Source organism: Oncorhynchus masou, chromosome 9 (assembly GCF_036934945.1).
Source record: "Oncorhynchus masou masou isolate Uvic2021 chromosome 9, UVic_Omas_1.1, whole genome shotgun sequence".
In the NCBI taxonomy this organism is placed as follows: Eukaryota; Metazoa; Chordata; class Actinopteri; order Salmoniformes; family Salmonidae; genus Oncorhynchus; species Oncorhynchus masou.
Window position 1 is genome coordinate 47,441,075 of NC_088220.1, and position 15,795 is coordinate 47,456,869.

At 43.2% G+C, this 15,795-nt stretch overlaps 1 protein-coding gene across 4 annotated transcripts in view; it reads right to left on the reverse strand.

The window, feature by feature from the left end:
• Nucleotides 1–15,795, reverse strand: part of LOC135546064 (cell surface glycoprotein MUC18-like) — a 72,134-nt gene that overhangs the window by 3,328 nt on the left and 53,011 nt on the right. For 2 of the 4 annotated variants that reach the window (XM_064974179.1, XM_064974181.1), the window contains exons 2-16: nt 10,222–10,349; nt 9,630–9,861; nt 9,444–9,514; nt 9,112–9,199; nt 8,383–8,562; nt 7,889–8,016; nt 7,531–7,666; nt 7,045–7,160; nt 5,749–5,890; nt 5,525–5,655; nt 4,965–5,106; nt 3,059–3,094; nt 1,815–1,859; nt 654–780; nt 89–194 (exon numbers count right to left, since the gene is read on the reverse strand). In XM_064974179.1, coding sequence (XP_064830251.1) covers nt 89–194; nt 654–780; nt 1,815–1,859; nt 3,059–3,094; nt 4,965–5,106; nt 5,525–5,655; nt 5,749–5,890; nt 7,045–7,160; nt 7,531–7,666; nt 7,889–8,016; nt 8,383–8,562; nt 9,112–9,199; nt 9,444–9,514; nt 9,630–9,861; nt 10,222–10,349 — 1,808 coding nt within the window. The remainder of the gene's footprint in view (nt 1–88; nt 195–653; nt 781–1,814; nt 1,860–3,058; nt 3,095–4,964; nt 5,107–5,524; nt 5,656–5,748; nt 5,891–7,044; nt 7,161–7,530; nt 7,667–7,888; nt 8,017–8,382; nt 8,563–9,111; nt 9,200–9,443; nt 9,515–9,629; nt 9,862–10,221; nt 10,350–15,795) is intronic. The other 2 variants (XM_064974180.1, XM_064974182.1) reach the window with 2 other exon arrangements.

Genomic DNA, 15,795 nt, shown 5'->3' on the forward strand with positions numbered 1-15,795 from the left:
ACTAAAAGATACAATTTTAACTCTCATTTGGATGAGTGGTTGTACAATTCATGAGGAAGGTAAAAAAATAGCCAGTGTCCATAGTTACCTGGTCACTAGGGGGCTTCTTGTCTCCGTTGACACCTAAAAGCACGGCCTCCTCCGTGTTGTCATTATTAATCTCCACCATTGTGCTGTCCTTACTCGGTTTGGTACTAGAGAGAGAGAGAGCTCAGTCACCAGTATGACCAATGTAATACCCTTTTCACATTCCTAAGCCAAGACAACCCAAGCTGGCCTGGTTATGCCTCCAACATAGTTGTGATACTAAAAAGGACAAAAAACTCTGAGCCAGCACAGTACGGTTCGGGTCAGCACAATAGTGTGAAAACGGTATCCGATAGAAACAATAATGACACATCAGGGAAAATCGTAAAGAAGAAGGGGGAAAAAATGACAATGAGGTATTTTAGAGGTATCCTCTAAGGCATATCCAACCAATTAAGGAATTACCTGATCATGATTCCAAAATATGGTTGCAGAATTACAAAAACCTTCCCTAAAAATGCACAGCTCTTCCAGCAATTCTGGGTGGAGGATTCCTGGAAATTTTGAGAATGCTTCTGGAATTTTGCAGACCTTAAATAAAGTAAAATTGTGGAAAACACACTTACAGATCCTGCTTGCCTGAACGCCCACATGGGATCTTGCCCTTCTTGTACAGGAAGTACAGCACACTGCCAAGGACAGCCAGCAGGAGAATACAGATGATGATGACAGCGATGATCACACCGCTGCCCTCTGGTGGGACAAAGAAGAAGAGGCAGAACCACGGGTCATTTCCTATCCGGTAAATGCTTTGCGATAACGTCGCCCTCTTATGGAGTTTCAGATTTTAAAAAATGTGTGTGCGCTTGCGTGCGTGTCCATGTCATTCAGGAGTGTCGCTTGTATCATTCAGAGACAACAGCATGCACAGGTGGTGGTAGTGATGAGCAGGCGTGCAGTCTCTGAACAGGTTGTTCATAATGGAAGAAGTTTTTATTGAGGACTAAAGATCAGTCTGAAGAAACACTTTCCAGAGTTGTGCTGCTTGGTTTCTCTGTCAGAGAATACCAACCAGAACTACAGCAGGAGGGCAGCAGGACAAAGGGAGAGAGTGAGGGAAGGTAAAGAGGTGGATGGGGGGCACTTGGGGATGGACCTCCCCTGGAGGAAGGATGCAGGTTTAGATGGATGGATCCATTTCCATCATGGTACAGAATGGGTGATACCACTCCATTCTCTCAGGAGGGGGTTTGTACTCAAAATGCTCCAGATGCAAATGGAACTTTTCAGCCTGGTTAAACAAAAACATTTTGGGGGGTTATGTTTGTGATGATTCATGAAGCATCATTCAGAAAAAATATTAAAATGATAACATTGTAACTAACAAAGTATGAATATTTAAAAAAAACTATAATTCCAGATTTCATCTAATTATGTTTTTCCACTTGATAATTTATAAGTATCTCTCCACATAGATAAAGTTGTGTAATACTGTACTTTTTCAGACAGTATTACACAGTCACACACAAAGAGATCCTATTAAATGATCAATTATTGCATGTCACAAGTGTTGCCTCCTGAGTAGAGAGTACAAAGCCCTCCCCTGCATAGAGAATGAGGGTGCTGTGGAGAGAAAGAGCGAGTGTGGAGGGTGATGGTGGTGGCTGGGGGGGGGGGGGGTTCAGTCTAGGCAGTGTGAGCTGGGTGGAGCGAGGCGTGGGCAGGGCAGCCTTCGAAGCGTGCTAGGTGGGTGGCAGCATCAACGCCCAGGACCAGAAGTCACAAACCTTTCTTGACTCTCTTCGGAGGAGTTACTGGGGTTACTGTTGTTACTGGACAAACCACACGGACACAGTTATCACGATAATACACCAGCTCTATGGCAACCTAACACTTAACGACTGTGCAACAACCGCCCTGTCTACTTAGCGTGGCCCTAATCACTTATCGCCTTTGTTACAGACACAAATAGGCAGGAGACAGGAACCAGGAACGGCTCTGCAGTCTGCACCCTCCAAAAAAATGCCCTAATGATTTCCAGGAGCGGCAGCGCGGGCTGTTTTAATCCTATTTTGTCATCAATAAAGCAACAACAAACAGGATTTTCCCTCCGAGGGACGGAGGCAATGATTTCCTGGCATGATGTGAACGGTCCACTGAGGTAATGGGAGTCAGAAGACTATGTTGAGTGCACTTTAACCATCAACACACAGCTACAGTTTCAGCCTCACTCCTGATCTGTGTGCAAACAAAGACGGATATTTATGCAATAGGGCGATATGCAACCATTTAGTGAACATAGTCCGAATTAGGATGACCCTGTAGTAAGAGTTCTATGGCCAGTTTTCTGGATCCAAATTGAGCCTAATCCCGGACTAAAAACTGTGCTCAATGACAGCCCAGAATCTCCATTGAAATAGCTTTCTAGTCCGGGTCAGGACTAGTCAATCTGTGTCTGGGAAAGCCGGCCCATAAAGATTTAATTTAATCTACCATCTAATTATGACAGTTATCAAAGAACACATGGGGATGTGTGCATATGATATGACTGATCAACACATGGAAAATAAGCAGCTCTGGCACACCAGTTAGTCAATAAAAGGTTTCTCAACCGTGACCGTCCTCATCGGTATAAACCTAAATACACCCATAGAGACCTTTTTGAATTCTGATTTTGGTCATTGCTAAAAGCACCTGTCGCATTTGTCCTTTTCTTTCCTTTCTCCCCCTCCCCTAGGAAAGCTCAACTAGCCAATCAACCGCTCAACAACAAAATTGTGAGAACAAAAGGTGCAAGCATGACTGATGAATGAAGTTCCTTGTTGCAATACCATGGTCGTTTTTATTGCAGTCACGCTGCACAGGTGATCAGATCTCCCGACGCTTGCCAAAATCTAAGCATCCCATTGATATGATATAGCGATCTTCTGGAATGCGCAGCATGACCACAATAAAGACGACGTGGAACTCAACCAATGACACAGCAGCGATGACAGTGAGCGTTTATATACTAAAAGAGTGGTACGCTTACCTGTAGTACTGGGAGCTGACGAGGTCGTTTGGACAACTGAAAACAGGCAAAGGGAGAGTGACACTCCTGTTAGCACACTGACAGTTAAAGGAAAATTAGTAAAGGGAAAGGGCGATACCTAGTCAGTTGTACAACTGAATGCGTTCAACTGAAATGTGTCTTCCGCATTTAACCCAACCCCTCTAGCAGCTTTACTAAAGAAGATTTGAAGCTCAGGTTCTTGTTTTCTGTCATGTTTCCATAAATTAAATCATTCGGTTGTTAGTATATTCTGCCTGTTCATTTTCTCTTAACAGTCAAACCGGACATCTTGACATAAAATATACAGTGGGGCAAAAAAGTATTTAAGTCAGCCACCAATTGTGCAAGTTCTCCCACTTTAAAAGATGAGAGGCCTGTAATTTTCATCATAGCTACACTTCAACTATGACAGACAAAATGAGAAAAAAATTTAATGACTTTATTTGCAAATTATGGTGAAAAATAAGTATTTGGTCACCTACAAACAAGCAAGATTTCTGGCTCTCACAGACCTGTAACTTCTTCTTTAAGAAGCTCCTCTGTCCTCCACTCGTTACCTGTATTAATGGCACCTGTTTGAACTTGTTATCAGTATAAAAGACACCTATCCACAACCTCAAACAGTCACACTCCAAACTCCACTATGGCCAAAACCAAAGAGGTGTCAAAGGACACCAGAAACAAAATTGTAGACCTGCACCAGGCTGGGAAGACTGAATCTGCAATATGTAAGCAGCTTGGTTTGAAGAAATCAACTGTGGGAGCAATTATTAGGAAATGGAAGACATACAAGACCACTGATAATCTCCCTCGATCTGGGGCTCCACGCAAGATCTCACCCTGTGAGATCAAAATGATCACAAGAACGGTGAGCAAAAATCCCAGAACCACACGTAGGGGACGTAGTGAATGACCTGCAGAGAGCTGGGACCAAAGTAACAAAGCCTACCATCAGTAACACACTACGCCGCCAGGGACTCAAATCCTGCTGTGCCAGACGTGTCCCCCTGCTTAAGCCAGTACATGTCCAGGCCCGTCTGAAGTTTGCTAGAGAGCATTTGGATGATCCAGAAGAAGATTGGGAGAATGTCAGATGAAACCAAAATAGAACATTTAGTAAAAACTCAACTCGTCGTGTTTGGAGGACAAAGAATGCTGAGTTGCATCCAAAGAACACCATACCTACTGTGAAGCATGGGGGTGGAAACATCATGCTTTGGGGCTGTTTTTCTGCAAAGGGACCAGGACTTCTGATCCGTGTAAAGGAAAGAATGAATGGGGCCATGTATCGTGAGATTTTGAGTGAAAACCTCCTTCCATCAGCAAGGAGCTTGAAGATTAAACGTGGTTGGGTCTTTCAGCATGACAATGATCCCAAACACACCGCCCGGGCAATGAAGGAGTGGCTTCGTAAGAAGCATTTCAAGGTCCTGGAGTGGCCTAGCCAGTCTCCAGATCTCAAGCCCATAGAAAATCTTTGGAGGGAGTTGAAAGTCCGTGTTGCCCAGCAACAGCCCCAAAACATCACTGCTTTAAAGGAGATCTGCATGGAGGAATGGGCCAAAATACCATTAACAGTGTGTGAAGACTTACAGAAAACATTTGACCTCTGTCATTGCCAACAAAGGGTATATAACAAAGTATGGAGATAAACTTTTGTTATTGACCAAATACTTATTTTCCACCATAATTTGCAAATAAATTCATTACAAATCCTACAATTTTTTTCTCATTTTGTCTGTCATAGTTGAAGTGTACCTGTGATGAAAATTACAGGCCTCTCATCTTTTTAAGTGGGAGAACTTGCACAATTGGTGGCTGACTAAATACTTTTTTGCCCCACTGTACAAGACATGACAAATTAGACAGTGGACAGACAACTTACTGGCTTTGATCCTGAAGAGGACGGAGTCTGTACCATGGACGTTGGAGGCGTTGCAGTTGGCTGTGACGTCAGAGGTCACCTTGACGCTCACCACACTGAGAACCCCATCCTCTGTCTGTCTGTGGGACACCTCTTTCAGGATCTAGCACACACAGGGGAATAAAGCACAGATAAGACTTGAAACCAAAACACTGTCTATGTCCCAAATGGCATCCTATTCCCGATAAAGTGCACTACTTTTGCCCAGAGCCCTATGGGCCCGGGTCAAAAGTAGTGCACTACAATGGGAAAAGGTGGCCATTTTGGACAAACCAATCGCAGATATATCGGTTCAGAAAGGAATGTTGAACATGAGTTACTTTGTCTATGAACGTTGTTACAGGAAAAGACCCAGGTAGCCAGGATCGGAACAGTTCTGTGTGTAAATAGATCAAAAGAAGAAAAAAACACACCATTGTCCCTCTTTCATTCCCAGCCAGCCTAAACATTGTCTGTATGAGCTGACCCAGAGAAGCCCTCTGTTCCTGCTAGTCTGACTGTCTGTCGGTCTGTCTGCTTACCTGAGATTCATCAGAGGAGCTCCAGGTGATAACAGGGGTTGGGTATCCTCTAGCATGGCAGCTCAGGTTAAGGAACTTATCTGTGACCTCCTCCAGGACTGTGTCTGCTGACTCCTTGATCTCTGGGGGTCCTGAATAGAAGAGGGGGACAGAGGGTTAGTTGTGTGTGTGTGTGCGTGTGTGTGCACGTGTGTGTGCGCATGCGTGCAGGCAGGCGGGCTCACCCTGTACGTGGACATGTAAAGAACCACTGGTCTCCAGTCCTTCTAGTGAAGGCACCTTCACCACACACACGTACGTCCCCGCCATGTCAAACACAGCGTCCTTCAGGGTCAGTGTGTGGCCCTCTGCAAAATGTTCTCCTTTCTACACACACACACACACACACACACACACACACACACACACACACACACACACACACACACACACACACACACACACACACACGTCTATGAGGGAAACAATATAAATCTAGCAGCTACACCTCTTAAAGAACACATCTGAGTTTTGAAAGACATGGTCGAGACAGATATCAGGGGGCTGTGGGAGCTGTTTTGTTAGACATTATCGATCATAGTCTGCTGCTGAAAAAAACCATGTGTTATGGATTTACATCCTCTGCCTTATTGTGGATCGGGAGTTACTTATCTCACGGAACACAGTGGGAGTTATTTAATGGATGCCTCTCTAACGTAAACCAGGTAGAGTTTGGCATATGTCAAGGTAGCTGTCATGGCCTCTCCCCTTTACATTTTTTTTCTAATATCCTACCACTGGTATTGAGTAAAGCCTGTGTGTCTATGTACGCTAATGACTTAACATTATACACTACAGCTACCACAGTAAGTAAAATCACTGCAACACTGAACAAAGAGTAGCAGTCAGTTCTAAAATAGGTGGCAAGCAATAAGCTAGTCCTAAATATATCAAAAACTAAAATAATTGTATTTGGGACCGAACACTAGCTAAACTCTTAACCTAATCTACATCTTGTAATGAATAATGTGGCAATTGAGCAAGTTGAGGGAACTAAACTGCTTGGTGTAACCCAAGATTGTAAACTGGGAGGTTCAAAACATATGATGCAATGGTAGCTAGATGGGGGAAGGTGTGTCCATGATAAAGAACAGGCAAATGAACCGCATCACTACTTGTCTTTGTGAAAGGTGTTGCCATGTTGAAGGCAGCCAATACACAGCTCAGACATCCATACATACCCCACAAGACATGCCACCAGGGGTCTCTTCACAGTCCCCAAGTCCAGAACAGACTCTGAGAAATGCGCACCACTACAGTACATATTGCCACGACCACACGGAACTCTCCTTCACACCAAGTAACTCAAGCAAGCAGTAAAATCAAACTTCAAAAAACAGATAAAACAACGCCTCATGGCAGAACACGGAAAGTGAAGCGACACACACACACACACTCTAAAACACACATTCTACACACACACACACACACACACACATTGCAATGTTGAGGTATTGGCTCAGTGGCCTACTGTAATTTACCTTGAACCATTCAGTGTGTGTGGGCAGGGAGGACAGGGCATTGCAGGTGGCCATCAGCTCTTCTCCCTGGGCCATGACATGGGTGTCTTTGGGAATCAACACAGCCTGGTCCAGATCTATGGACACACAACATGCACTGTTAAGAACACTGCTACACTACTCTACATACAGTAGGCCAGTGTTAGTAAACAGATCGAAGGGGCAATGGTATACATTGTCCCCATTCAGTTTCACATTTGCGAGCCCACAAAACCTTCTCACGACCCCCCCCCACCAGTTTGAGAACCACTGAACTCCATTACACCACATTTCACTACTACTGCAATAACTAGGCCAGGAGTTTTTCCGGAGCCAGGGAATAACTCTAGGCCCTAGTCATTGGACCATAGCGAGGGTCCTAAGTTTATCCTGGTCATGTCACAACTTTTGGGGCTACTAATAATGACTACTGTCCCAGAAACTGTACCAGAGGAACGTTTCACTCACAGTCGACGAAGAGCTCTGTGTGCCCTACGGTTTCTTCATGTGTGTCCAGGTCTAGTGAGGTACAGGTGATGTCGCCGCTGCTTAGACGCATCACGTCTTTCAGGACCAACACGTTCAGCTCCGATTCCAACTCTTGCTACACAGAGGGAGTGGCATTTATAACACACATCAACCGTGTCGTGTGTTAACACAGAAATTCATGCACGCGCGCACATACACCCAATGACACACAATCCACATCCAATCACTTACAGTAAACACATGCATCAATGTATATAGTTCTGTTTATGGTTGGAGGCACAGAATATATATATATATTTTTTTTACATGGGACTAGGAGTAGGCATGGGTTTCTTACCATATTGTGCATGAATGTAAAGGGTGGTTGAGGATTCCCATTGGCACGGCAATGGACCTCAACTGTGTCCCCTTCTTTGACACGCCCCTTTGGTGACTCCACCCACACATCAAGAGAAGTGGTTGGATCTGAAGAGATTTTGTATTTTATTTAACCTTTGTTTATCCAGGAAAGTCAGCAAAATGTAAGACCTAATTCTTGCTCACAAAGACGACCTGGAAAGTGGCAAGTGTGGCCATATCAAGTTCGGTACAAAACATGAGAGACTTCACAACTTGACAGAAACACGTGGCGATAGCACAAAGAGTCGGAAAATAAAAACGTTGCACTGTGGCATGGTTGCTTGCATTTATGATTCCTACTTCTCGTTGAGACTGAACACGATTTGAGACGGCAATGTACTTGTGTAAGTCTGTGACTGTGCATGTGTATAATTTTCTACTGTCTCCATATCCATATGAGGTGGGACACATTAAGAGGCACAGTAGACTCACAGTGGACAGTGATGTTGATCTTGTTGGTCTCAGTCATCTTGGTTCCACCAGGGACAAGGTAGCTGACTTCGCAGTAGAAGAACGAATCCTCGTCTTCCTTGACCACATTCAGGTGAAGGTCACTCTGGACAGTGTACAGACCACTGGACTCCTTAGTGACCAGGGTCACCACACTGACCTCTGTGAGACATGCAGCACATATGGAAAACAGAGAACTTGAGTTACGGTAGAAGTGTAGATGTTGATGTATGCCCAATGGCCAGGTTGAATACAAGGGGTATTCAGAATACTATCGCTTCTTTTTGTTTTCTATTTTTAAATACATGTTGTTTTTTCTTCATATTTTCAGCTCATATCCACAGCCACATTTCATATTCAGGCACATGAAACAGACATCTATTTTTCCAACAGGCATGATCTGTGTCATAGTAATCACGGATCTTTGTTCCTTAAGTTCACTGTCAAATTCTTCTGAAGTCAATCTGAAGTCAATCTGATCTTCATATTTGATAACAGAAAAAAATATTTGTTCCTTGTGAGATCCGAGGCATGTTTACAACATTCTAAATGTGTTTATTATTGTCACGTTGCCCACACACAAAAAGCAGGAAGAGCATGAAGCAGATGTGGAATTGCTAGCTGTTATTATCAACTCTGTTTCACCTAGCGTAGATACTAATGTCAGGGGGTGTCTATGGACACGGTGGTCAAAGCCTCGGTAGTACTCACCGCCTGGCGTGTTCTGCAGTGGGCTCTGGTCACGGTACCAAGTGATGTTGGGCCTGGGGTAACCATTCTTAGCCTCACAGCTCCCTATCTATGGTGAAAGATGACATTACACGGTCAGTGTGTAAACCCTTTTCTCCTCGATTTTGGGGATAAAAAGCTTTAATTTTAAATATTTTATACACTAAAACCATCCTAATTTTAATTTCTCTAAATGGTTAGTGTTACAAGTCCTCCAAAGTTACAAGCCCTTACCTTACCCACATGCTATACCCTGGAGTCCTCACTGACCGTAGCTATCGCTAACAATGTGTTGTTAGTTTGTTTGTTTTTACCTTAGATGGGTTATTTTTGCTGACAGAGATCCCAGCGTGCACCCCCTCAATGTTTGGACGATCAGGCGACGCTAGAGAGGAACAATGGATGACATCACATAGGGAGCGATAGCTAGAACAGTCCAGGGCTAGGCTAAATCTGGGTCCAGGAAACTGGCCAGAGCAATGGGTGCATCACACTCTTACCGAACACCTTGAGCATCGTGCGTCCCTCCATGTTACCCGCTGACAGTCCGTTGACTTGGCAGATGAACTCTAGCTCATCCTCCAGCGCCACGTCCCTGATGGTCAGCACCACCTCGCTGCTCTTCCCCATCCCGTTCACACTGATCTTGTCTGTGAACTGCCCGTCCCGGTCGACTACCTGCACGTTTCTGTCTCCGTAGTAGATCCTCGAGCGGACATTGGTCTTTGTGATCTACGATCGAAGGTTGAATTCAATTGTCAGTTGGAAAACAGGGCAGAGACAGAGGTGACGGATCCTTGAGATCCATGGGCGTAAAGTAAATCTTTGTGACCATGTAAATCTCCCATTTACATCAACGTTAGCTGACGCATAAATGTACAGATGGATCTCGAGTTAGGACTCAGCCCAGAGAGCTAAGAGAGCATGTGTTCATTTGTGAAACAGGGATCTGAGATGGAAGGGATGTGTTAGCCTGGTTGTCAGATCTGTTAGTCCTTTAGCCAACTGCTAACAGAGTTAGATCTGGCAACCAGGCTAACGTGTGTGTGCGCGTCTATCCATGTGCATGCATTTGTGTGTGGGACTACTCACCATGTACCACTGGATAATGACATCATCGTGGCTGTCTGAGACCGTGAACATGCAGGTAATCTGGGCCGTGTCCCCAAGGAACACCTCCACTCTGTCTTCCATGTTCACCTCGACCTTGGCCCAGGCTGCTGTAGAGACAGAGAGTTTGAGATCAATTACATTGCAGGCCGACTGTGCAGAATCAGTCACGTTTAAAGCCACTTTGCACAATGACGTGAAATTTTGTAGCTTTGATCATACTTTTAATAATATCTGTGTCAACATTAAAGATGGAATCCGCAGTAGGGGGAAACTGCGCCGATGGCCGCCCCACCACAGTCTTCTAGCACACGTGCAATGATGACAGATCGGGAAAAAACAGCGTTTGTTGTTTGCAGTAACTTCTTTGTTTTTGTAATATCACAATTTTAAAGCATGCATGCATGCGCGCACACACACACACACACACACACATCTTCCTGGCCTGACGTGATAGGAGCTGAAAAGAAGCAACAAAAAGCTCATAATGGTCAAAGAAAAAATAGGCTATGACAGGAATTCTGGGAGCCCACCCATGTCCATATTAATGTGCTGCATTCCAGTGTGTCACTGTTCAGGAGGGAAGAAAGACTCAATTTACAGACCGCATAGTGAGCCAGTGTTCGGCTCTCTCACAGAGGAATGAGTGTTTTTTCCCTCCAAGCGTCTCACAGCGCGAGGCATCGTACTGTATGAGGACACAAGTCCAGAAGGGATATCAGAAGGGCACTTTACACACAATATGAAAGCAGACTCCTTCCTATAACGTAATCTAGTACGCTTCACTTCCGGTTGAACGCGAAATGAGGGAGAGCTCTGTTTTGTTGTTTCGGAAAGTTTTGAAAGTGTATTGAAAAGTTTCTTAGTAGGAAAGGAAATGCCAACAACTAACAGTGAGCCATCGTGCTCATGCATAAAAAAAACTAATAATGAAAGAAAAGCATTGCCAGTTTGAATTTAGAATTTTTCATCTTTGTTTTATAAGAAACATTAATGTTGAAAATTCCAAATTGTTTGCATAGTTCACTTACACACACAGCTCTGACACACACACTTACCTCACCAGACATGCCATCAGGGGTCTTTTCATAGTCCCCAAATCCAGAACAAATCTTAAAAAGTTTACAGTACTATATAGAGCCATTATTGCATGGAACTCCCATCTCATATTGCTCAAATGAACATCAAAACCTGGTTTTAAAAAACAGGTAAAGCAATACCTCATGGCACAACGCCTCTACCCTATTTGACCTAAATAGTTTGTGTGTATGTATTGATATGTTGGCTACGTGAGCCCTTTTTAAATTGATGTAATTCTGTTCTTGAGCTATTATTGTCCATTAATGTTCTGTGTTAGGTCAAGTTTCATATTTTGTGTGGACCCCAGGAAGAGTGCCAGTTGCTTTCACAACAGCTAATGGGGATCCTAATAAAATAACACAGAATAGAACAAAAATTGAAATTGGTAATGACCCCTTGCTGTGCCTTTAGACATTTCTGCCAAGATGCAACGTTAATTAGTCACTTTCAGTAACATGCTGTGAGTTAAGAGAAAGAAATGTGGCAAGTCAATCATGTGTGATTTTTTTTTATGTGGACAGAGTGTGTGTGTGTGTGGGGGGGGGGGGCTTATTGGCTGCATGGTCTACGTACATGCAGTGTATGTATATGTGCGTATCTTCATTTTCACTTTAATAGGTGAGAGTTCACATTGAGGGCACATTAACACTCACTGAGCACTTTTGATCTCAACACCACAGTGACAGTCAGGTTATTATCTTCTGTCCTACACACACACACTCACACACACACAAACACACACACTTCTCTGGACCCACCAGAGGCTAATGGAGAAAGAAGGATGTAGTCTTAGTATAGTGATCCAATTAGGTATCCCCACAAAAATATTTCCTGTGCATTAGCAACGGAACAACAGGCCAATGCTGACTCACTCTGAAGGGGTCATGTTTACAGTCATTATGTTCCAATTCTCAAGCTATCCTCTCTACATACAGTACCAGTCAAAAGTTTGGACACACCTACTCATTCCTTGTTTTTTCTTTATTTTGACTATTTTCAACATTGTAGAATAATAGTGAAAACATCAAAACTATGAAATAACACATGAAATCATGTATTAACTAAAAAAAAAGTGTTAAACAAATCAAAATATATTTTATATTTGAGATTCTTCAAAGATTCTATAAGAGGAACAGGAACTCAAGCAGTAGAACATTTTAAGTGCCCGTACTCAGCTCCGGTGAGCTCCTGCCCAAGACAAGCACTATGTGTGTTTATGTGCATGAATTTGTGTGCGCGTAAACAGGAGGAGGGTGGGGGATTGACATTGGTCTCTGTACTGAGATTTATAACAAGTTACTGATGTTCGGGAGGCCAGAATGTAAGAGGAGCCGTGCCTCTTGTCCCACGTTGTGCACATGTGAGGTGAGTACCTTCACGTGCAGAAGGGATACTTTAAAACCTTATGATGCCCTTATAAAGGCATTATGAATGTAGTCTACTGTAAGATGTTACCAAGACCTTTCTCCCATGGTTTTAGGCATTATCTTACCTAACATGGTAGATAATAATCACATGGTTACCATGCAAATAAACAAAATGCTTGATATCAGGTCTTGAAAACATACTTTCATGACATAACGCTTTGAAGGTTTTTAGAATGTGATTACCTAGTAGATTAGACTGGACACATTAAGAATGTCTTTAAAAAATGTTTCTTGAATGTTTTTGAAGAAAAAAGTCAGACTTTGGCTTGGGGCAGTTGCCAGCATACCTAAGAACCAACCACTTTGAACATCATAATTGAGTCAAATTAGCACAAACGAGCCTGAGACACACATCTGGAGCGGGCTGACAACAACTCTGATTATGTCTAGGTGTTGACATGCTCTCTGACAGAAGATGAGCGATTTAAAAGAGTTTCCTTACATTTCACTAACAAGGAAGTCACTGTTGATAGTTCAAGTGGGGACCGAAGGTGGCCCCACCTTGCAGTGTTCCAGCTGTCCATGCTCAATCATGTGAGATCTATGTGCTTGCCAACAAAGCATGGCGTAATTACACCAGACAACACAAACAAGCATTTTCAGGTTAATTCTTCATTATTGTTTCTCTTTTCAAAGACATGTAAAGGGAGAGCTCTCTTTTTCAGGCCATATTATATCAAACATTTTGTATACCTGCACACCAGACTTTGATGTCTTTGCAGACATAACTCCTGCCTACAAACACCTAGTTCTGAGCAATTAACCAGAAATGTAGGTTATTTTTCTGTTTTTAAACAACTAATTGAGGACATATGTTCAATTATTTAAATTCCATTTGGTTCGTTTTTTTTCTGTGAGCTCAACGCGCACATCGCACAGTTCTCCAGAGATAAATCAGATCCAACCTGAACTGTGCGATATAGTTGGGAGTTGTAGTTTCCAACAGGCCAATATTCTACATAGTTTTTGCGCATAAAACGTGGTAATTAACTAGAATGACCAAAATCCATTGCGCATCACTTGTCCGGTCTGTGTTTATTTTACACCCGCTACGGAAGAGAGAAGAGTGCGCAATCGTGAGGTGATATAGAGAGCAGCTGTTGCTTCATGAGGTACAGTAACTCTACCTGAGAATACATGATCAAGGTAAGGGTTTTCCAAACTGGGTCCCAAACTGTTTTGGTTTTTGCCCTAGCACTGCACAGCTAATTCAAATAATCAAAGCTTAATGATGATTATTTGAATCAGCTGTGTAGTGCTAGGGGGAAACACGAATCGTGCCCAGGACCGAGTTTGGGAAACTAAGTGATCTAAGTTATTTATTGTTGGTATTCCGTAGTCATAAAAGTATACCTTATTTACTTTGAAGTCAGACCGCATAGGCAGCAGCTCTATAGAGATGAGATAATAACTTTGAAGTCATCACATTAAACAAATATACACAACAACATATTTTATTAAAGTAATGTGAATAAATGATGGTTAACAAGTGATAAGCAGTAATGGGCAGTCACTACTATCATGGGACTTTGATTAATTGTTTTATTCTGTGTTATTACAGCATTCAACCCACATAATGCATGGTGCATTTAATGTGAAAATCAACCTCAAATCTCTGTCTCTCGTCCAGCTGAACCCAATCAACCCACCAGCTGCTACGCAAACAAGCGCACAAGCAACCACACAAACAACACGCACGCTCGTGCACTGACCATGTCCGAGTACATACTGGAACTGCATGCTAATTTCGCCATTTGATCTAGTAGAATTTTCCAACAACGGTTGATAATCAGATTCATTGCACTATCACGCATTAGATTATGCATTCTGAGTACTATTTTAGAGATTTCACATAATTTAAAGCCCCCCCCCCAAACCTGCAGTCCAGAAAAACAGAAGCCTCCGGACAGGTAGATGAGATATGGCACTGGCTTTTCAAAGCCTGGAATGTGTTTTGACTCGAAGCGATGGATGGAGGGACACTTGGCACACTGTGCCCTACCTGTCTCCCTCCCTCTGTCTGTCAGTCTAGCTAACCTGGCTTTAGGCCAAGCCAGCAGCAGCTGGAAAGAAGAGATGCAGGTGTGGGGCACTCACACACACACACACCATTTCTTATCTTTTCATATACTTTATCTCCCCACCTCATCCGCTTCAACCACAGGACCTTGACAGGATATCTGGGCTTCAACCACACTTGCCGACGACCTGCATTGTTAATTACATACTATCAGAGTCTCAGCCGTCATCTTTGGGATTCAATTAATGTTGCTACTGATGATTTTAAGGAGGCTGTCCATGCGCTTTCCTAACTGAGAGACCTGAGCTCAACGCACTGTCTGGTTCTTTGACATCTCCACCCCTCTGCGTGACCCTGACAAGACTGCTCATCCCTGTCTGGCTTGGGGGGGCTATGGAGGGGCACAAATCCCTGTGAGGGGGAGGGTGGGGCAGTGTATTCACATCTGTGCTCAGACCCCCAACCAACAACCACCCTCCACTCCTAAATGAAGCATGTCCTCACCAATCAGCCCTGAAACAAAGTTTCTTTACATAACGTTCATATATAATGCCTACAATGTATTTAATGTACTCTTGATCTCACAGTCAGGCGAGTGTGTCTCTGAATAGTTTGTAGCTAGAAAGTCTGACTCGCTAGAGTAATCTGTTCTAAACAAGATTAGGGACAAATCTAAATATTTCGATATCAGCTATGGATTCTTCCCACTAAAAATAAATAATTTAAAAAAAAAAGTATAGTGGGCTCTACCATGGTTTTCTGTAAATTGACTTTTCACAAAGCTAAAAGGATTTGCTAGGATGAATAGTACAGTTTACAATCCAGGAGGGTAGAAAGCAGCTATTCAATGCGTACTTATCATTTTCCCCATGCATGTTTGTTATAGAATCTGCTCACTGCACGATATATTTTTCCATACATACTTATAAACACCACTCATTGTTCATAATGACAGTTCAATGACATCTCTGTCACTTCTAAAAATAACAACGCCATATAAACCCTCCTCTTCACAGCTGCCCATGTCCC